At 37.9% G+C, this 22658-nt stretch overlaps 1 protein-coding gene across 1 annotated transcript; it reads left to right on the forward strand.

The window, feature by feature from the left end:
- The first annotated feature begins 2866 nt into the window (after window positions 1-2866).
- LOC140157106 (holocytochrome c-type synthase-like) lies at window positions 2867-22314 on the forward strand. Its single transcript, XM_072180181.1, has 6 exons — window positions 2867-2983; window positions 14144-14327; window positions 16015-16183; window positions 16994-17264; window positions 19250-19333; window positions 21390-22314. The coding sequence occupies exons 2-6, from the start codon at window positions 14154-14156 to the stop codon at window positions 21604-21606; spliced, it is 915 nt and encodes a 304-aa protein (XP_072036282.1). The 5' UTR covers window positions 2867-2983; window positions 14144-14153; the 3' UTR covers window positions 21607-22314.
- Window positions 22315-22658: the final 344 nt, after the last annotated feature.

A 22658-nucleotide genomic window follows, 5' to 3' on the forward strand; every position in this document is an offset into this window, starting at 1 on the left:
AGTCAACTGGACGATCCTGACAATTATTAATCGATATATGGACACGGCCGTCAATTTTCCTGCTGACACTGATCACTAATGGTCACGCACGATTGCGAGGAGAAGCCGTTTTGAAAGCAACTTTCCAACCTATGACTGGATTATTCCACCAATTATTTTCGCTGAAAATTTAATACAAGCTCAAGTTAGTTAATCATTACAGAAAAGCATACGACCGGCGTTGGCTCATAGTTGCAGATCTTATCCATGGGCTCAATATGGAAATGAAGGGAGAAACGACTCGTGTATTCCATTTTTTTGATGTTTTCTGAAAAACTGTATTTGCCACCTGATTTTCAAGATTACGTTACGTAACAGCAGAGGTCACGCCGGTAAAAATTACCGGAAGTGAGTTAAGTTGCTGTCGTACTGTATACTCATGGGTTACTCATCATCAGACTGAATCATTGTCGTTTACAACTGCACAAATTATGTGTGTAATTTTTGTGAATGTTGACCAATAGAAGGTGTCAAATATAGGCCTATGTGTCGCTTTTGAAAAACAGCAAATCATGCGCATGCTTAGTATGCAAATTTATACGACGGCGATTTAGTACACAGATCATGCGTGCGATTCAGGTTTCTGCAAAAGCGATTGAGTATACATCTTTAGAAATGACCGGCGTTTGTGTGTTCTCAAGTGGGTTGTATCAAATTTATTAGCACATTTGTATTGGTTCGATCAAGCATTGAAATGCTTTCAACTTTTGTACTGGATCGTTCAAGCATGATCAACAAATTTTTCAATGTAAAGTGCCTCTGGCCCTAGAAGTAGAAATAAAAACGAATACTATATTGGCCTGAGTTAACTTTTAAGTTCTAGGGCTAACCATAGCTGCATCCCTGTTCGGACTAGAAATAATCATGAATTATGAACATGATGAATTGAACCATTGAGTTACTAAATAGATTTAAAGCCATAATGTACGATCTTATAATATGAAATTGGTTAATTTTTTTCAAACCTGATTTTTTTATGTAATTTTTACATTACATTGTATGTCCCAACTTGCACTTAAATGGAATCGGCCAAATTTGTTGTCTTTGTAGGTCAACAGAGCAAAGTTCAACATATGATATAAATAACATAATTTAAAAATTATGATATGTCCTCCCATAGAACTGCGTGTTAAATGGCCAAAATAACCAGTGGGGTTTCTTGTTATTTCAACCTTAAAAATGGACAGCAACCCTTCTCGTCAGTTAATATTATTTCAACATTTTGAATAAAGAATAACAAAATCAAAATCGTACCTACATTAAGTAGGTATGCTAGGTGAATTCAAATTTGCCATCAAACTGCATCATTTTACATATCAAATTAAAGCCCTTGAGTAAAGAAAGCCAAAACTGAAAACATTTTTGTCATAGCACTTTTCCATAACAAAGTTACATCTTGTCAAAGATTGACTTTCATCAAAAAGATTCTGCTAGCAAAATTCCCCAAAACGGCATTTAGGGTGTTTCTAGATCTTAGTCTCATGGCGATAGCAGCTTTTTAACGGAACTGCTATCAAAATCCTCTAAAATTCCATATGCGACTTGATTATCACCATAAAAATCATATATTTGGGTCAAGTGAAGTATAGAAAACATATTTATGTAGGTTTTCTTCACCGACCTATCCTCGAAAAAAATTCAAATTTCTATGTAAATATGCATTGTGTTTGGGCCTTGGTCTCGGCGAATTTCGCTGACTAGCAAATGTGTTAACTAAGGTTTGCCTGGGATACCTACATTAAGTCTTTAATCATACCGCAGAAAGTAGGCATGTTGCCACGCGCCTCTGGGGGTCAGGTTTACTTGAGTTGACCAAACTCAAATATAGCGCAAGAGCCAAAAGTACACAAACGAAACATCTCACAATTTGCGCCTATCGATATTAAAATAAAGCGATGTCGCCAGGTCTGAACGCTGTACAGTACTATAGTAAGAATTCCAATTGAATGAACGCAGCTTTCAACAGCTGCACTCGATCTAACCGCGATCGTATATCGCGTATTTCAAACTACAACGCGAACGCACGACCTTGGATACAATGCTAACCAATCATGAGTGCGTTGGCATGGTTGATTCACTTTCGCGTTACTCACGCACAGTCGCACACGCTGGCGTACATCACGCAGTGTACGCAAAAACTCGTCACGCTATTAAAAGCTGCGTTCATTCAATTGGAATTCCCACTATAGTCTAGTGTACCGGCGTCAGCTGAATTCGAGTACGCTTAGACTTTAGAGGGCACACGCATGGAAAATGTTGTGTTTATTAATTTATGGATTTAATACTACTCTAGCTCGATGATAATGATTGATTTTGAACTGAAAAAAAATTAAAGAGATTTTAAGCTTCACACACATCATAGACATAGTATGACACTATTTGTTCATCATTCATAGAGAATAATAAATAGCAAAAAAGCAACTTATTTACCTTAATCTGTATGACTTAAGAAAGTAGACTTCAATCGACAGAGTAGCACAACGATCAATGGCCTAAATGCAGGGAAATTAAATAATTTATTTCCGGTGGAGAATATTTTTTTGCTACATGGGCGCGGCCATATTTAATGATGCATAGTGGGATAGATTAATGAGTTTTTATTTTCTAGTACCTGTTTCATCCCAAAAATGTTTTACAAAATGCAATATTACATAAAAGAAACGAAAAAAAGTAATTTTATTAATTCATAAAATTTTGTTTGTATATTGATAACATTTAATTATTATTTTTTTCAAGATACGTTACGCCAAAATATTCAATTTATTGTTGAATAAGCATCTGTCAATAGTTAAATGCAACGGGATAAAGTTGCGAAACTTGTGTCATGTGTGTTCTGCTGCATAACACATGACGATTTTGAGACTGAAAAGAAGCGTTTACAAGAAGCAACGTTTTAACTATATAATGTTTTCATGATATATCTTTGACTTTTATGGTGTGTTTTGTAAGTATAGCAATATACGATGTTCAGGATCTGCTTTTTGGGGCATTTTTAAAATGATTTTTACTAATTTTAGTAAGCTTATTAAATTTAAAGGCAGGGCTGTCAACTCTCACGCATTGGCCGTGAGTCTCACGCATTGGGTCACTTTCTCACGGTCTCACGCCAAGGTAGTATAATCTCACGCCAAGGTAGTAAAGCTCACGCAAAAAGCTGGAAAATGAGTAAAATCTCACGCATCGTCATGAATAATTTGTTGCTCCTACCCCCCCACCCCCCACCACCCCCCCCACCCCGCTTTTCACATTCTCGAGCGCCGTGGCTCAAATAATCATGGTACAAAATGAACATTGAGTCGTCAAATCCTGGTACGCCTCTGTCTCACGCCAAGCAATTCCAAAAGTTGACAGCCCTGTTAAAGGAGTATTTCGTGATCCTAGCATCCTCTTTTTATGACATTTTCAGTACATATCCACGAAAAAAGCATATTCCCAAAATTTCAGTTGATTCCGATTTTATGCTTATGCGAGTTATGCATGATTATGTGTATTACACTGCTCCATAGACAATACGTTGTAATTTCGTTCTGGTGCACCAGAACGAAATTCAAATTTCATGATATCTTTGCTAAACTAATTAATCTGCAAGAAATATTTTGTACATAAACATTATGTAGCCAGAGTATTCCAGTGACATAAAAATCTCAATTTTTTTTGAGAAAAGTGGGGGATGAGGCTGTGGATCACGAAGTGCCCCTTTAAAATCATGAAATCAGTGTACAGTGAAATTTAAAGTTAAAAATTGAAAACATGCATTGCATTGTCATTGTCATTCATGACATTAGATATAGACTGTGGAACTCTACAGGTATTAAATTAAGTAATTCTTGGCCAAGCTCAAACACTATGAAGCCTGAAGGCTATAAGTGTCCGGCTGTCCGCAAGTAAACACATACATGTAGGTATCACAGGGAAACCTCAGTTAAGGAGGCACACAGGATCACTAATTATCCATTATTATTCACCTCATAACTCGAAAACTATTTATGTAAAGTATATAAAAGTATACATTTTTTGAACGGAAATGAGCTCATAAATCCATTTAAAATGTCAGTTTTGGGTCAAAAGTACAATTTTCGAGAAAATCTCAAAAAGCGGCTTTTTGACCAAAATATTTTGGTCCGCCATAAAAAAATTTTTTGAAAATCAAAAACTGTAAAACATGAATTTTATTAATTTAGACAAATAAATCTAGAAAGTGTTTTTTAATTTTTTCGAAATTTTGCTTAGTTTTTGGCTCTTAGCGGAGCTAGTGAGCCTTAGTCATTGCAGTCAGTGAGGACTGTATTTTTGCTACATATTTTGGCCACTTGCATTATTGCTTTTTATGCTAAGGCTTCTTTTGTGTATGATATCTGGCTTTGAAATTACGCTCCAAGGTTTGCTTAGTTATTTAGCAATCGATTGCACTCCTTTAGAAGTGAATTTGGGGTGGGGAAAGTACTTATTTTGAAGTGAGAAAAGTCAAAAGTCGCCATGAGAAACAAGTCATTTCTATCGTTTTGCTTGGTTCCCTGTATGCGCTAGAGATTATTTTGGTCTGAGTAATTTAAGTTGTGAGATCATGGCGGAATTGACGGATTGCACTATTTTTCTTTGGGGAAAGTGACCTTTTATCATGAATTTTTGCGTGATCTCACATGGATAGAAACGTGATTGGATGATTCCTTTGTCCAGATTGTTTATTGAGTTCTCGGGAGTTTTGTTACCATGGGACAACACTTCAAAATATTTAGAGACCAGCGGCGTAGTAATTTAGTTAAATTAACGCTAAATAACCAGGGTTGGCAAAAAAATTCAGCCCGAATCGCAGGTCAAATAATCTAAAAGTCGCCCAATTTTTTTCTTTACCCTTTGTATTCTATGGGGCAGGAAATTGTCCCGGGAAAATCTTCAAAAGTCGCCTAATTGGGTTACCAAATCGCTGGTTTAACAACCCTGAAAACAACGCCTCGACAGCGAAGGTCACATCTGGCTATTCATTATCATTGTTTGTCTGGCACGCTTTCTACAGCGTGGAGGGTTGGGAATTCTGAAAATCTGTAAAAATTACAATTTTGCGGAATAAAGGGTGGGTTTCTAAAAAGCGTGGGAGCAATATATAATTATAAAGCGTGTGGTAACGCTACCAATTGAAAAAAAAATATAATAAAGTAATTTGATGATCTGTTGAAAAACATTCATATTTTCTTCATAAATCTGGAAAGAAAATGTCAAAATTTATTTGCTGATGTTTTCAATTCATACGACGTCACCAGTAGTATAATCGACGCTACCGTGAGTTTTATGAATGAATATAATTTTCAGTCTCTACATCAGCCGCTTTGGCCCGCTCGCTCACACTAGAAGTGGAGCGATCCGAACCACAGCGGCCGTGTAGAGAGTATAGACTGACCATTCATGTATTCAGGATCTCACAGGTATCTCGGCCCTTTATCATTTGCCCATGTGTTAATGATAAACAAATTAAACAATCTAAAGTCGTATCTTTTCGATGCAGTTGCAGTGATGCAGTTTTGCCAACATTTAATATCATAAATATGTCGCAAATGTTTCAGATGAATAAGAAAATCATGAGTGTTTGATAGATGAGGATAAATTCTGCATCAATTCGGATTCTGAAATGGATTGATGGCGCAGATAGTGATAAAATGGACCCGAAGTGACTGTATGAAACGGCGATAGTGCCGATGTTCAGTCTTCCGAATTTGATAAAGTAATGCTGTTATGCTGTAAGTTTTGGTCACAAACACTGCATAAGGGTGGGGGTTCAATTCGAAATTTGTAGTTGCTACAACTGATCATCACTATTTAATTCACTAGAATCTGTTTGTCTGTCTGTGTAGTAGTAGCTCGTTCACGTAGTGATTCCGTTGTCCCACTGGCCTACAAAACTTAGATTGCATGGCGATCGGAGTGTTATCGGCAGAGAATATCATCAGAGCGCCGCAGACTAGCATAGTAGGGGAAGCATGTTCCTCTAACTTGGTGGGTGGATGCATCTTTAGTACAACAAGTCACACATACAATATTTTCTCAATTCGAATTTTATCCTTTCTGTGTAGGCCTATGACTGATTTTTTACCGTAAAATTTGTGTCAATTCCCGATATCACATGTTAGTACCGTACACTATAAATGCACCACATTTTGTAGGCTCCAATTGCTGATTACATAAATGAGAACAACTGGTAACCAAGCGGCACTGCTGGTCTGTTATTCAATTGCGTTGTGTGTGGGTTACGTGTATTTTATGTGTAAAATGCCTATGCGGTGATCCACCCAAAAAACAAAATCCCTGGTTCTAGGTGCATCTTGACCCCAGCATAAGTTTGTATTGGTTAGTGGGTCAAGGTCACCTGAGGTCATCCAGGGGTCATCTGAGGTCAAATTTGCAAAAACTGTTGTAGGGGCATGAAACTGTGGGTACAGTCAACATTTGGAGTCAAATTTTGGGAAGGTCATCTGGGGTCACCCAGGGGTCATCTGAGGTCAAATTACTAAAAACAAGTATGGGCATGAAACTTGGTGGGTCAACATTTAAAGTCAAATTTTGGGAAGATACTAAAAATGGTCGTATGGGCATGAAACTAGGTGGGTACAGTCAACATTTGGAGTCAAATTTTGGGAAGGTCATTTTGAGGTCATCCGGGTTCACCTGAGGTCAAATTACTAAAAATTGTCGTATGGGCATGAAACTTGGTGGGTACAGTCAACATTTGGAGTCAAATTTTGGGAAGGTCATTTTGGGGTCATCAGGGGTCATCCGAGGTCAAATTACTAAAAACTGTCGTATGGACATGAAACTTGGTGGGTACAATCAACATTTGGAATCAAAATTTTGGGAAGGTCATTTTGGGGTCACCCAGGGTCATATTACTAAAAACTGTTGTATGAACATGAAACTGGATACAGTCAACATCCAATTGCTGATTACATAAATGAGAACAACTGGTAACCAAGCGGCACTGCTGGTCTGTTATTCAATTGCGTTGTGTGTGGGTTACGTGTATTTTATGTGTAAAATGCCTATGCGGTGATCCACCCAAAAAACAAAATCATTGTATAGATCCCTGGTTCTAGGTGCATCTTGACCCCAGCATAAGTTTGTATTGGTTAGTGGGTCAAGGTCACCTGAGGTCATCCGGGGTCACCTAGGGGTCACCTGAGGTCAAATTACTAAAAATTGTCGTATGGGCATGAAACTTGGTGGGTACAGTCAACATTTGGAGTCAAATTTTGGGAAGGTCATTTTGGGGTCATCGGGGTCATCTGAGGTCAAATTACTAAAAACTGTCGTATGGACATGAAACTTGGTGGGTACAGTCAACATTTGGAATCAGAATTTTGGGAAGGTCATTTTGGGGTCACCCAGGGGTCATCTGAGGTCATATTACTAAAAAACTGTTGTATGAACATGAAACTGGATACAGTCAACATTTGGAGCCAAATTTTGTGAGGTCGCATGTTCCTCAAATTTGGTGGGTGCATCTTGACCCCAGGCAGAACAAGTTTGTATTGGTTAGTGGGTCAGGGTCACCTGAGGTCATCCAGGGTCATCTGAGGTCAAATTAGCAAAAACTGTCATATGGGCATGAAACTTGGTGGGTACAGTCACCATTTGGAGTCAAATTTTTAGAAGGTCATTTCAGGGTCAACCGGTGTCACCCAGGGGTCATCTGAGGTCAAATTACTAAAACTGTTGTATGTGCATGAAACTTGGTGCGTACAGTCAACATTTAGAGTCAAATTTTGGAAGCTCATTTCGAGTCAGCCAGGGGTCACCTGAGGTCAAATTACTAAAAACTGTCCTATGGGCATGAAACTTGGTGGGTACAGTCAACATTTGAAGTCAAATTTTTGGAAGGTCATTTCGGGGTCGTCTGAGGTCAATTTAGATGAATTCTAATAGTTGCCAAGGCTTTCTATAGTTGTTGAAAGCTTCAAATACTAAAAAAAGGGATTTTAAAATTTTGCAGAACAAATTATTCTTGCTGGTTCAGTAGTAATTTGCACAATAATGAATTTTTTCAGATTTTGCAACTAAGTAATAGTAATGCTGCAAAAAATAATAATGCTGCAAAAAATAATAATGTGGCGGAGGAAGATTGACCCCCGCATCGAGTTTCAAGGACCGTATTGAATATTTGTGGGAATTTTTTCAAACTGAAGGTTTAAAAAATTGACCGACCTACCTAACCTTTCCATAAAGCTACCAACCTGTTAGCGCATTCGACTCCAAGAACAATTGCTTTCCCACAAAAAAGCGTAGAGCCACAGCGCCATTGGTGCTCTTGTTAAAATATAGGCAAAAAATCAGTAAAAACGTGTGACCCGTGTTCAAATTTTTGAATCATGGGTGATAAAAAAAAGTTCTAGGCCCTAATTTAAAAAAATGAAAAAACACTATCTAGATTTTGGCCATATCTAAACGTTTGACATAAAAACTTACCTCAGTGATGCTTCATTTAGACGCTATGGCGGACCAAAAATGGTTAAAAGTGGTCAAAAGTGAACTTGCCGAAAATCGCGATTTAGCAAAATACAGCGGATTTTAGGTCCATTTTTGAAGATTATTCCATAAATATATAATCCGATGACTTGTGACGTTTGGTCAAGTCAGAAAATGAGAAGGGGCGTCCAACTGCAGCAAATTGGCATTTTTTTGGTGATTTAGAAGGTAAAATATACAATATGACAAAATTATCTGTGCACATTCGGCAGATGTTTATCCACATGGTGTAGCCATTTTATTTACTGCCGTCTTGTTTCCATGGTGCAGCAGAGCTTCCGACAAGGCCGCGGCGTCGCATCGGCGTTTGAGGAACGACAGGGCGCGCGGACAGACAGGTTACGCAAATAAGTGCATGGTCGTGTTGCCGCGAACGAAACCATGATTATTTAAGCACAATTTTGTCCTGTTCCATATAAAAAAAAAGATCATGCTCTGTATAAAAATTTGCGGACATCAGAACATTAAAAGTAGCATAGAATAACTGACAAGCAATTATTTTAGCAGATAATCAGGAAGTTTTATGAAATGAAGAATAAATTGAGACATAATCATGATAATTGCGATTTCTGTTTTGTACTAATTTTCATAATTTTGCTTTAAAAATGCAATGTTTTTAATTTATCGCTTTTGGTGATTTTCTTTTTTTTTTTTTTTTTTTTTGGTGTTGACAAATATTGCATTTTTATGTTCATTGTCCTTTTCTGAACCGCAAACATGATGTTGTTATAGCCAAAATATCAATTTCTCGATCATGAGAGGATATACCTTCTGTGTCAGCGTACTTTTCATAGAATAACACGATCGCGCGACCTGCATGACCGAATCTTGATCTTGCCTAGCAACGATCGTGTGATTGGTCAATTCTCAAAAGCTGTGTTTGCGCCCGTAAGCGCCGGTATTTGCGTAGTACGCTCGGCGCAAATAACTGTGCGTACCCAAGTTGGCTCTCATGATCGAGCATTTAATATTTTGGCTATAGTACTCGTTGCTTTTTCTTTTTAGTTGGTGCTTGAGAGGCACCACAGCGGCCCGTCCGCGCCAAAGATAGGCATTTTAACGACCGTTATAGCTAGGCCTACACCACAGGAATCCCAAGTAAAATTTTAAAAGATTCTGATGTATTGCATTACTCAATATTCCGTTTTTGTTATTGTAATTGTTTGTTGTTATCATATTTTATTTTTAACTTTTTACGGAATATCAAACACGTACAAAAGTCATAGGCCTATTATAGGCCTAAAGCCACAATAAAGTTGTAAAATATTTTGGACCGCATAAAAAAGTGAATAAAATACAACAACAAAAATTTAAAAAAGTGTGTCTGTTGTTGTTTTCAATCGAATAAACGTGTAAAAAGTGGGGTAAAAGTTGATTATGTCTTGAATAAACTTCTTGTAAAATGGACAAAAAGTAGGCATATGTTAAACAGGCAAAACACGGAGAGATCACAAGAAAACTGAAAAACACGGAAATTTACATAGCCTAACAAAACCAAATTTCAAAAGTAGAAAACGGAACACTTATGGCTTTAAATTAGATTGTGGTTTATGCAGTAGGCCTACCGTATATAGGCATCATGCTATAAAGAGCGTTTTAAAACACTGCATGAAAACATTCAAAAAAAATTCTTTAAAGCAGTTTACCTTTTAAAGTATGCAGAAAACATTATAAACGTGAAAGTTGAAAGCCAGACAAACATTGCAAATAAAAAGGCATTCGGCCAAAACATTCGCAAAAAGTGTTGTAAACCCAAAACCTTTTATTGCAATCATGGTATATATGGTAGACCTAATAGGCCTAAGGAAATGTAGTTAAAATGGGTTATGAAAAAAGCACGCAATTTGCGTTTTCGATTATATTTCTCGCTTGAAATTATTATTTAGCATTAAAACATTCATGAAAATGCTTTCATAAACGCTGCTTTCGCTATGCGATTTCAAATATCGACATTTTTGACATAGAGTTGTAGGCCTATGCCTAGATGGTCGATATGATGTATTGAAATGTCAACGTTTTTGATATTGCGTTAATGGTCAATCAGGAGTAGAGAACGTTTGAAAACGAATCTTAAATCCATGTTTTGATAACACTTTGAAGCATTATTCAGGGCCTTAGGTATCTAATATAGGCCTACCGGTAGTGACTGCTTGCATATTTTTTATGGTCTTCAAAATTAATTAAGACGAGAATGAACGTCCGCATGCAGAGGCCCCCGAACCAAGGCTGGGACTGCATAAAATATAAGCTAATATAATAGGCCTATATTCTTGTCCAACTACACCAACTTGGTAAATCAAATAATAACAATGAAATGAATGAATAATGAATGAATGAATGAATGAATGAATGAATGAATGAATGAAATAAAACAAATTTTTAAACATAAAATAATAAGCCTAATGATGAACTATAGGTACGGGCTAAGTCTAGCCTAGTAACAAAATATTTAGGGCCTACGTTTTCTATCGTATCTACCAGATGGCGTCATCATTACAGGGCTTGTTACGGGTAACTACTTCCTACAGATAAATTTCATCTTTTCAAGTTCAGAATGAAACAAAAACAAAAACAAACAAACAAATCACTATTATGTTCATATATATATAAAAAAAACCTATAATTTATACCACTATATCAGTATATCAGCACTTTTTTGGCGAAATTTATCGAGTAGGCCTACTGATTCTGGGACGGGGACGGTGGTGGTCTGTCGGCCCGCAATTTCGCAATGCAATGGTGCAAGCTTTACCTACCTTGGAAGAGATCAATACGATAAACTACGGTAGTGATCGCGATTGGCGACTCCAGCGCCTCAATCAGTAATCACCTCGCCCATCCAGTTTACCATGTGTGCGTGTCTTTGCTAGCTATGCGCGCCAGCAGTACGCTAGCGTTCGAGAACGCGATCTATTGCGGAAAACAATGATTTATTTGCTTTTGCATTTTGACGAATTTTTAATGAAAAAAGGGTCTTTAAAATAGCTTTCCTTATGGTTCAAATTTTAAGATTTTTTTAAAATCTATTAATGATAAGATAAAATACGGTTTGAAGATGACATTAGTGATGAAAACTCAATTTTGGCCATGTAACACTTCAGTGATCCTGTGTGCATCCTTAACACATTTGTTAGTCAGTCAAAATGGCCTAAACCGGCAATACAAATTTACATAGAAATTAAAAAGAAGCTTTTTAAGAAGGAAACCTTCATAAATATGTTGTCTATACTTCACTTGACCCAAATATATGATTTTTTTGGTGATGAGAGACCCGCACATGGAATTTCAGAGAGATTTTGATAGCAGTTCCATTAAAAAAGGTGCTATCGTCATGAGACTAAGATCTAGAAACACCCCCGTAATGCTGTTTTGGGGAATTTTGCTAGCAGAATCTTTTTGATGAAAGTCAATCTTTGACAAGATGTAACTTTGCTACAGAAAGTGCTATGACAAAAAGGTTTTCAGTGTTGGCTTTCTTTACTCAAGGGCTTTAATTTGATAAAATGATGCAGTTTGATGGCAAATTTGAATTCACCTGGCATTAGGCCTGGCATTTTCGGGTAATTTTGTACCCGGGTACCCGCCGCAATTTTCGGGCGGGTAACCGGGTACTGAATTGCAAAAAAAAAAAAATTTTTTTTTTTTTTTTTTTTTTATTTTTTGGTTTTGTAGTGGCTCTGGACCTAGACCTAAATGCCAGGATCATTCATGGTTGACCTAAAAAAAAAAAAAAATTTCAAGATATTTTGTTATTTTTATATGAAAATTGATAATTTGTATTCATGTCATAGTCTATTAATGATTTCAAAATGTATTGAATTTGAATGCATTTTGAAATCATTAATAGACTATGACATGAATACAAATTATCAATTTTCATATTAAAAATAACTTGAAAATTTCTTGAATTTTTTTTTTTTTTAGGTCAACTATGAATGATCCTAGCATTTAGGTCTAGGTCCAGGGACACTAAAACCGAAAAATAAAAAACTTAAAAAAAAAAAATAATTTTTTTTTTTTTTTTTTTTTTTGAATTTCGGGTACCCGGGGAGGGTATTTCCTACCCGGGTAATGTAATCTCGGGCGGGTACCCGTTTACCCGACCGAAAATGCCAGCCTTACCTGGCATACCTAATACATGTACACACACAAATAGCGGGGCCGGGGTAAAGCAAGTAAAGGAAGCATGCATAGTTAGGCATGTTCATAAAATTTAGAAATTTAATAAATTCATCTGAAATTGCTTTCATTAAAAAGAGAATCATTTAACTTAAAAAATGAGCAGTCAATCATGCAATCATGTATGTATTGAATACAATTGGCAATGTTATGAGGAAAAGTTAGCCGCAGTCTGTGGCCCTCATGGACTTAGTCTTAGGACTTAGCGAGCGCGTAGCTCGAGGTGTTCAATCGAGCGCGTCTGCGCGAAGACTTGACGCAACCTCTCTGGATAGTATACTAATACTATAGCAACAGAGCCCAAAAGTAGTGCTATATATAGAAAAGTATGCTCGCCTGAATGTCCCAAATTTTGTGTCCGACCTTGCTCGAGAACTCTAGCTTCGAATTTGCACACAATAGTTACGCATTCGATGCTAGAGTACTTTACTATGGTTTTTCAGTCGGACAGCGGTTCAATTTTTTACACCGGAGGTTATTTATTCTGTTAATGTTGAAATTTGAATGAAAGTTATTTCCATGAGTCAACTGTATCTTTTGAGCAAGATTTGCGTATTTTGGACAGTCTAAAATTTTGCTGAAGTGTAATTTTAGCAACATTTTTGATGCAATCACCTGTCGTGATCGGCTGTGTTTACTTCTGACCTTCCATTGCTTAAACACGGTGTCATGCTTCAGCGAATCCGACTAGATTTTGAATGCAAAGGTCTCTAGCCTAGAATGTGAAGCTATCGGTGAGCAAATTCTTGGCTAGAGTTCTCGAGCAAGTCCGACCCAGCATTCAATGGCTTCCTATGTCTGATTTGATTTGAGTTTAGTCTTAACATGTGTGTATGTATTTTATGGCTAAATTTTTCAAGGGGTACCTTAAACCGTGGGAACGGCATTCCCAGAAAGTACTTGAGGTCACAGAAAAAAAAATTGATTATTGATATTCTGGGCACGTCATGACCATGCTGACGCTGAGCATACACACATTACATGCGCCTACGTGTGTCTGTAATGCGTGTGCGTCACACTGCACGGTGGCAAGTGCCATTACAGTATGAAACCAGAAAATAGTAATTTCATGAATTTGCATTAATTTTTAGTGTTACGTACCACGTAGCCTCCTGTGTGGCAGCAGCATTTTTATCCAATGGCGATACCCAGTTGCCCATGATCCACTGCTTTTTCAGAGTTGCTTTTTTCAAATGTTTTTGTCAATATATCCAAAAGTGAGACAGTATACCTATTAATTTCATGAAAAGCTAACTGAAAAAATTCACAATCCGAACTCATCTTTTTGGTTTAAATAAAACTTAAGGTGAAAAAGTGTAATTTGTTCAAAAACTTTTTAATAGAATGTCATCATATAAGATTCATCAATGTTCATACAAGACAAAAAAGAGAGTTTTACTTCTTATTTTTGCAGATACAACAAAATGGGTGCTTCAACTTCAACACAAGCTGCTGCAGCTGCTGCCTTGCCTGTGACAGGGAGCCCTGACAACAGCCCGTCTACACCGCCTCCAGAGTGTCCAATGCATGCTGGTGGAGCTGCTAGTCAGCCAAAACAAAATATACCAAGTGAATGCCCAATGCATGCTGCTGAACAGGTATACATATGTAAATCACTTGATACGTATTATAGTCATGCGTGTGGTGGCTCAGATATGGCCAGGCACAATGGTTTGCCTGTCAGCATTTCAGTTTCCCTAGATATGTTTTGAAATATTTTCTTGTTTATGATGATGCTAAGTGAATGAATCTGATAATGCCATAGGTGAAATTTTATGTAAAATGCTCAAATTTACAAGTAGACACAGTGACACCTGCCATGAGCGAGTAGCGCCTATAATGCAATGAATATATGCCAGATGTGTTCATCTTAAGGGATCTAAAATGAGCGTTTATTGCGTTTCGACAGTATTTTTTGTGGGACATGGAAGCACCTCGGACATATCGAATTGCATTCTGAATACTGAAGCATGTCTTTCTGATATCAAATAATTTTCATTTTTGAAAATCACAATATAATACAAATTTTATGACAAATTATAAAAATTTGATATTTTTCAAATTTTTGATATATAACAGTCCTCGAAGTAAATTATATAAACCTAATGATATATTCTTAAAGTGTATGTAGCAGGGAGGAAAAAGCCGACGGTCAATTGAAAATTTTGACCTTTCATATTGAAGATATGGATTTTTTCCCCAAAAGACCTAATTTTTTTGGTGTTTTGGGGAAAAAAATCCATATCTTCAATACTGAAAGGTCAAAATTTTCAATTGATCGTCGGCTTTTCATCCCACCTACATACACTTTAAGTATAAATCATCAGATTTATAAAGTTTACTTCAAGTACTGTTAAATATCAAACATATCAATTTTAATGATTTGCCATAAAATGTGTATTAAATTGCGAATTTCAAAAAATCAAAATTATTTGATATCAGAATGACATTCTTCGTATTCAGAATGCAATTCGATATGTCTGATGTGCTCTGATGTCCCAAAATAAATACTGTCCAAACGTTCATACCCCAGCCCTTAAGTCAACTCTTGATGTGGTGCCCTCACAGAATTAAAACCAGAGAACCAGGACTCTACCGCCATCTTGATACAGGCATGGAGCAAAAATTGGGGGTATTCTGTTTCCCTCGGAATGCACTCGAGGCATTCGTTGTCATGCAAGCGCGACATGGATGATGGGCGCATTTGAGAGACGCACTTGATGCGACCTGCACACGAGTACCAAAACGATTCAGATGAGACGCAGAACTGTTTACGTTCGTCTCCGCGCACCGTCGGCAAAGACCCGAATACCCCCAATTTTCACCCCATAGCTGATGGCGCGATTGTACGTGGTGGTATAAGGAGTCCCGGTTCTCCTTCTCCAATTCTGTGGGTGCCCTGGTGTGTTTGAGTGTAGGTGGGGTTGTGTAACATAGAGTTGCACATACTATATCAAATTTGTATTAAAAAAACGCTATAAAAATACATTACCCAGGCCAGCTGGGATTAGATGCACATATTTAGTAACATCAATCTACATTGGCAATGTACATAGTTTCTGAACAATATGTTGAATTAATGACAACACACTTAGATGGATATAATGAATGGAATATTTTGAAAAATATAATATTGTTACTTTGTTATCATAAAAATAAGAATTTTATATGAGAATTTGTCAAGGAAATAATCAACATCAAAGAGCTAAAAAGTATATTGTATTTTCACCATTCACACAGTCATTCTTAGTACCAATATTTGATTCATTTACTTTTTCTTACCAGCAGAAGACAGCTGTTCCTACCTCAGGGGGTGATGCTGCCTCATACCCAAGTGAATGCCCTATGTCAGGAGCCACAGCCGGAAGCCCAGCACTAGTGCCTCAGAAAGCTGATGATATAGACCCTACAAATATGGTAAGGAAATTGGAAAGGAAGTTGTTGCCAAAAACTGGTAGTGGTGGTTTACATGCAACATAACATATTGCTGATAGACAATAGTTGCCAATTTTACTGTACAAAATTTATGCCAGGCTATCATCTTTGACATAATATTCCAGTCAGAGGAGATTTGGGGATCTGAATGTAATGAAGCAAAATACAGCTTAGAAATTATTGAACATGACGCCTGTCTCTTCAATATACTTAAATGTCTCTTCAAAAATGCGTTGACAATTGACCTTTTGCACGAATCTGCCATCTTGATACCTAATAGGTGACTAATGACAGTGATGACCCTGGAAGTGAAGGGGATGTGCGGGTAGCAGTTCGGTGAAAACCTATACACCAAAAAAGGGTGTCTTTCGGTGAGAAGGCCCCAAAAGAGGTCTTTTTGTGAGACTGGGGAAAATCTTACCAAGAGGGGGTCTTTCTGTGAGACTGGGAAAAATTTACAGTCAAAATATAAAAGTTGATACAAAATTGTCAAAAAGTCATCAAAATTTGAAACGTTTTGAAAAATTTCAAGAAAATATTGAAAAAAAAAACGGTCATTTGGTGAGAGATTATCAGAAATTTCTTGAAAAAGGGATCTTTTGGTGACAGGAAAACAGGGGGTCATTGGGTGAGAGGGAGGTCAGTAAAACAAAAAAGGGTGTTATTGGGTGATAGGGAGTTGAAAATAGGGGTTAATGTGGCGCACATCCTCGCCACCCATTTTAGTGAGCTGCAACTAATTGAATGCATTGTATCAAAGAAATCCATGTAACATTCTTGTAAAATGCAATTGTAACTTTTCTAATTATGTATCTTCAATTACTTCCAGTTGCCCCACCTAATCAGAGACCATCGCCAGACCAACCATTTTCCCTCCCCACATCACGAGTCACGTCCAGCATCCCAAAAAAAAAAAAAGAGAACGAGAAGTGGGTTTATCCATCCCAACAGATGTTCTGGAATGCTATGCTGAGGAAAGGCTGGAGGTGGAAGTCTGGCGACATAGAGCAAGCAGACATGGGCAATATTATTAGAATTCACAATGCCAATAACGAGCAGGCATGGCAAGAGGTCTTGAAATGGGAAGCAATGCATGCCAAGTAAGATAAACTTTTAATTCATCAGGCCTCAGGTCTTGCCATTTGAGGCGAGCGATAGCTCTCGCTCGCCACCGCTCGCCCAAACTCAATTTCTAGTGAGCAATTTTCCATTCGCCATAGACACGAAATATCACTTGCTGCGAATTACCCAAAATTGAATCAAATTTACATTTGACATTCAACACTTTTAATGTATTTGATTTATCGTAATAAATTAGTCTTAGGCTAATGATGAAGAAAGTTAAACATTAGTTTAATTTTGCTCACCTGAGAGCATTCGGAATGTGGTCTTAATCCCTAAAAATGAAAGGTAGGGCCAACAGCACGTAGGTGTTCCATATTGGTACGAATGATCTTTCAGACTTAGAGAGTGATTCAACCACTAGAGAGTGATTCGACCACTCGCCTGGCATCATACTAGCGAGTGATTAACCACTCGCCTCTAAAATCTAGACGGCAAGGCCTGAGGCCTTGGAATAAGTCAATTTTGCTTCCCCGTTATTTCTTTCTGATGCTGATATGCATGTTGCATACAAAGAGTTGAAAACATTGCATATAAGTTTAAGGGCATTTGGCCTGAGGGCATGCCCTATTGGGCTATTTCAGTTGAAATCCATACACCCCCTATGGAACACATGACCTTCATCTCCCACACAGGGAGTATGAATTTCAAATGGGGATACCTAAATAAGCGACTCCATTTGAAATCTACACCGCCTGTCTTCCCCGGGCTGTCTTTCATAGGGACTGTATTTATTTCAACTGGAATAGCCCATTTCAAGACCTGCGATTCACTATATGTGACATGATCATGGGGAATGAGTCACATGTCGACCCTGGTCAAAAATGAATTTTACATTTGTTTCTATGAAGGACATTAAGAGCTTTCAGAAACTGAAAACCCCATGTTGATACGGCTTTTCTTTGCGAAGTTACATCAATTTATCAATCATTGAAAACAATATAAAACAAAAGAATTTTGACACTTTCTTAGCCAATATCTCAAAATCAATATTACCAACATCCGACTCATTTCCCTTGATCATGTCACATATGTGATGCGATCAGGCAAAATCAGTCGGAACTCGGAAATATTGATTTTGAGATATAGCCAAACAAAGGGAATATTTCCTTTTGTTTCCTCTTGTTTTGGAAAATCTTTAATTGCTCATATCTTTGGAACTGGTTGTTCAATTTCAATGGGGTTTTGTGCAAAATCCAGCTTTGTAAATGCTTTTTACTATCCTATAAGAAACTGAAAATTTAATATTTCCAGGTTCCGACTGATTTTGCTTGATTGCATCACATATATGTCACTGTATTATTGACAAACTGAGGACTGAATTCACAAAGATGTATAAGTGCTTAAATCTAGCATAATATTTCCAATTCCAACACTAATAATTTGCTCTATTACCATTCATTTATGGCAAAGAAGAAGGGCAGTTGTTTACATTTTGAGAGTGTGCACAGCGTAAACACAGAAGTGGGGTTCTGATTGGTTGATTCAATTGTCTGACAATCATAACAACAAACCGGTAATCTGATTGACCGATTGTGTGTCAAAGTGTTGGTCGGCGCAGAGCGGTGCTCTTGATGGGAACACAGAGCTCTGCGTATGTCGCTCATTAACAGGGTGCTCGCGTCAATCAGAGCAAAAGACTGTCATACTTCTATGGAAGCTAGAGTAGGGGATATAAGATGGGACACTTTATAGTTGAGGCAACATGTGCCATCAAATTGCTGACATCTGACTGGCAACCTGGAGGACTATATGGCTATTGATCAGCTTAGTGGTTAAATCATGTTTTGCTATGTAAAGCGTGAATAATAGTTCTTGATGTTTGAGTAATTCTCAAAACATGGACTTTTTATGCTGAATCTTATGGCCAGCACACAGAACATTAAAGAGAACTTGAAGAAGTTAAGGATTAAGCTTAAAGAATTACATTGCAATAAGTTTCTATGCTGTCTTCTATTTGCAGGCAATGTAGTGAACCAAAGCTGGCAAGTTTTGGTGGTCGATATGGTGACTTATCACCAAGGGCGAGGATCAGGACATGGATGGGGTAAGTTTACAGCAGATAATATGCTAGAAACTAAAAAAGCCTTTCACTCAATGTATAATTGGTGTAGCATCTTTAAACTTTTCAAAAGTTCTAGCTTCACTGAGCATAGCATCTACTGTAAAACACTTAAATTTTGTGGGTACTTTTTTTCGCGAATTGAGAAAAAGCAAGAAATTCGCGAATCCAGAAGAGTTACTGTTAGTTTCAATGTAAATTATATATTTTGTGGGGGATTTAATTTCGCAAATTTCAGGTCCTCGCGAAATTAAATACCATACAAAATCTAAGTGTTTTACAGTATTTAATACATTGTGTACTTGCTGCTCTGGACTGATTGGACAACACTTCTTTGGAACAAAGCAAAGTTACACATGTATGCCCCAGTCAATTTACCGTAGTGTTATTCTCTAATTCATGAGCTTAACAGCAAATAAATCATTTTCTATCCTGCCATCCTGAAGAAGTACCGTATCGGACTATGAACCTACACAAAAATTCTTTTGAAAAGGTATGAGGCACACATGTATTTCGTGTGATATGCTGCTAAGTAATATTAAATATTATAGTGCCCCGGTTTGCCGCACGTGAAACATATGTCACCTGGCTTGAAGGAATTGGCTGTGTTGGCATACGGAGAGAATCTGTGGCTTTTGCGAGGGCCTCTAAAAACTGGTAATTAGGATAAGCACTATCTGGATTAGGATAGGTCGCCACGGCCCTACTTGTGCCTCTTTTTTTTAACTTCTTGAGTTGTTGCTTGGTCGCTTTGTGTTTGTGTAAGGTGCGAAGTGACGCTGCCCGCATTTTCTTTTCTTCATCGCTGTCGTCTGCGACATCATCAGATTCATATTCTTCCACGGCACCCCAACCGGCCTCCCGACTTGTCCGTGAACCGAATCAGCTCATTACGATGATTTATCTTCTCCACTACTTCCCCTAACAGCTTGTCACTATGACCAGGAAGCTCAGAGATTTCTCTAGCTTCTACTACGTTCTCTAAGATTTCACTATTGAAGCTGTATTGAAGCTTGTTAAAGGACACGTCTACCCCTCTTTTCAGCTTATTCACTTCCTGACTGGTCTTGGAAAATTTACTAACAGTGTCTTCTTTGAACTGCAGGATGGTCTTGTCAAAATATTTTTGGAAGTCCCCCAAGGCTTTTACAAATGGGTGAGCGTCAACTGCGTTGGTGCAGAACTAGTGCCACCGGCGACCCCGACAGGGGATTGGGCGTAGCCCTTTGTCCGTCACCTTTATAATTTCCCCAAGTTTGCTCGCATCCGCTGTACTCGCCCTGTACACTACTAGTATTTGCCGCTTCTGACTGTAGACTCTCTTGCTCTGGCATAGTATTTCTCTAAAGATGATCAATTATCTTGAAAGAAAATTGTTGTGTTGCCACGTCGAGTGCAAACAGCTCAAGTGTTCTCTAGCGAACCTTCCACCTATGAAAATCTTTCATCCTATACATGGAATACCTAATATAAAGTCAATTCTTCTTCTGGTAATGTATAGAACATTTATGTTCTGACTGCTTCCTTCACCATATTTCTTGTTGACCAGTCCCAGTGGCGTAGCCAGCACTTTTTGAGTGGGGGGGTGCAAAGGGGGGCAAGACAAATTTTAAGGGGGCACCTTTTGGCGACAAAATAAGTTAATGTTACAAATGCGAGCGAAGCGCGAAAAAAATGTTGGCATATTGAAGCTAAACTGGTGAAATATGGTACAAAAGGGGAATAAATTAGTGCGAAGCGTGAAAAAATTTTAGGTTAAAATGGCAAAATATAATGTCAATTTGGTCAGAAACACAAAAAAGTCTTAAATGTCGGGGCGGCCACCATCCCACAGGGGGGGCAAGAGGGGGGGGGGGGCAAGATTTTTCACATGGGGGGCAGCTTCCTTGCCCCCCTGGCTACGCCACTGACCAGTCCTAACCACAGTTAATAGCAGCAAACACAAAGTGTGTGAAACCTGGTGGCTACCGGTCTTTGTATCAAAATGAATTACTTCTGGATAATTTCCTAATTCAAATTTTTCTCAATTTTGTTTCCCTAGGTATGATGAACCATTTGACAGACACGACTGGCAGGTGGACCGATGTGGGAAAAAGATACGCTACATCATTGATTACTACGACAGCGGTGCCGTGGAGAAGGACACTTACAAATTTGCAATATTGGATGTTAGGCCGGCATTTGATTCTCTCGGTGCAACATGGGACAGAATGAAAGTTGCGTACTGGAGATTTATGTACGCAAAGAAAGAAGATTGACGGAGAGAATGTGCTACTCTTCTAGTCACAAATCTATGGATTTTTAGTCTGGGATGACATGCTGTACTCTGATCAATCCTAAATTGAAGGCTAATGGAAGAAAAAATTGCCTGTTATGTGCACTGAGCGCTGTGCAAAAACCTCCTTTGTAACAGTAAAACCTGAAGATGCTACATAATCATCCGATTTTGGGCCTTTGGTAGCTATCCATCTGTTGCTGTGCCTATGGCACCAACTCACTTGTAGTGTTATGAAGCATAATGGTTTGGGCTGATCAGAGTATAGTAGAGGTACCAATCTGATTGTTACCGTGGCAAGTGGGCCTTTGGTAGCTCTCGATCTGTTGCTGTGCCTATGGCACCAACTCATTTGTAGCGTTGTGAGGCATACGTGTTTTGGACTGATCAGAGTATGGTAGAGGTACCTGATTGTTGGATTGGCACTAACTATGATCAACTCATCTTGGAAGCCTTAGATTTGTGACACACACAGATTAGGAATTGAATTGTGGTCATTGAAGTCCACCATGTTGTTTGTGTTTTAAAGTTTTAATTTATTGCATGAGACTTGTAATTTAATGGAAAATCTACTTGGAAACTTTTCTGAAATTTTGTTTGACCCAGAGTATGTTTAAATATAAATAAGTTTATGGTGTACAGAAGATATTCAAGAACTAGTTTCTTGTACATATGATCTTTTTACTGAAATGAAAATGATGGTTAATTACGAGGGTGTATCAAAAAGTGTTTGAAATCGCCCAGAAGTGAAAGAGCTATATCAATGAAATTTTGTCAGTGCAATCACTAGTCCTTATGTACACTATGGTGCAAAAATGGTCTCATAAGTATGTTTGCTTTTTTTACAGGCGCTAGATGTCAGTACCTGCCTATGTAATCGCATAACCAGCAAAATGATGAAAATTGAGGCAAGTAGCATGATTAAGTTCCATTTTAAGGGTTAGTGCCCAGAAAATCTGTGATGAAATAAAAATTCCTTTAACAAAAAGCAACAGTGACATATCACAATCACCACCGAAGATAACTTTCATTTCA

The sequence above is a fragment of the Amphiura filiformis genome, chromosome 1, assembly GCF_039555335.1.
Source record: "Amphiura filiformis chromosome 1, Afil_fr2py, whole genome shotgun sequence".
NCBI classification, from domain to species: domain Eukaryota; kingdom Metazoa; phylum Echinodermata; class Ophiuroidea; order Amphilepidida; family Amphiuridae; genus Amphiura; species Amphiura filiformis.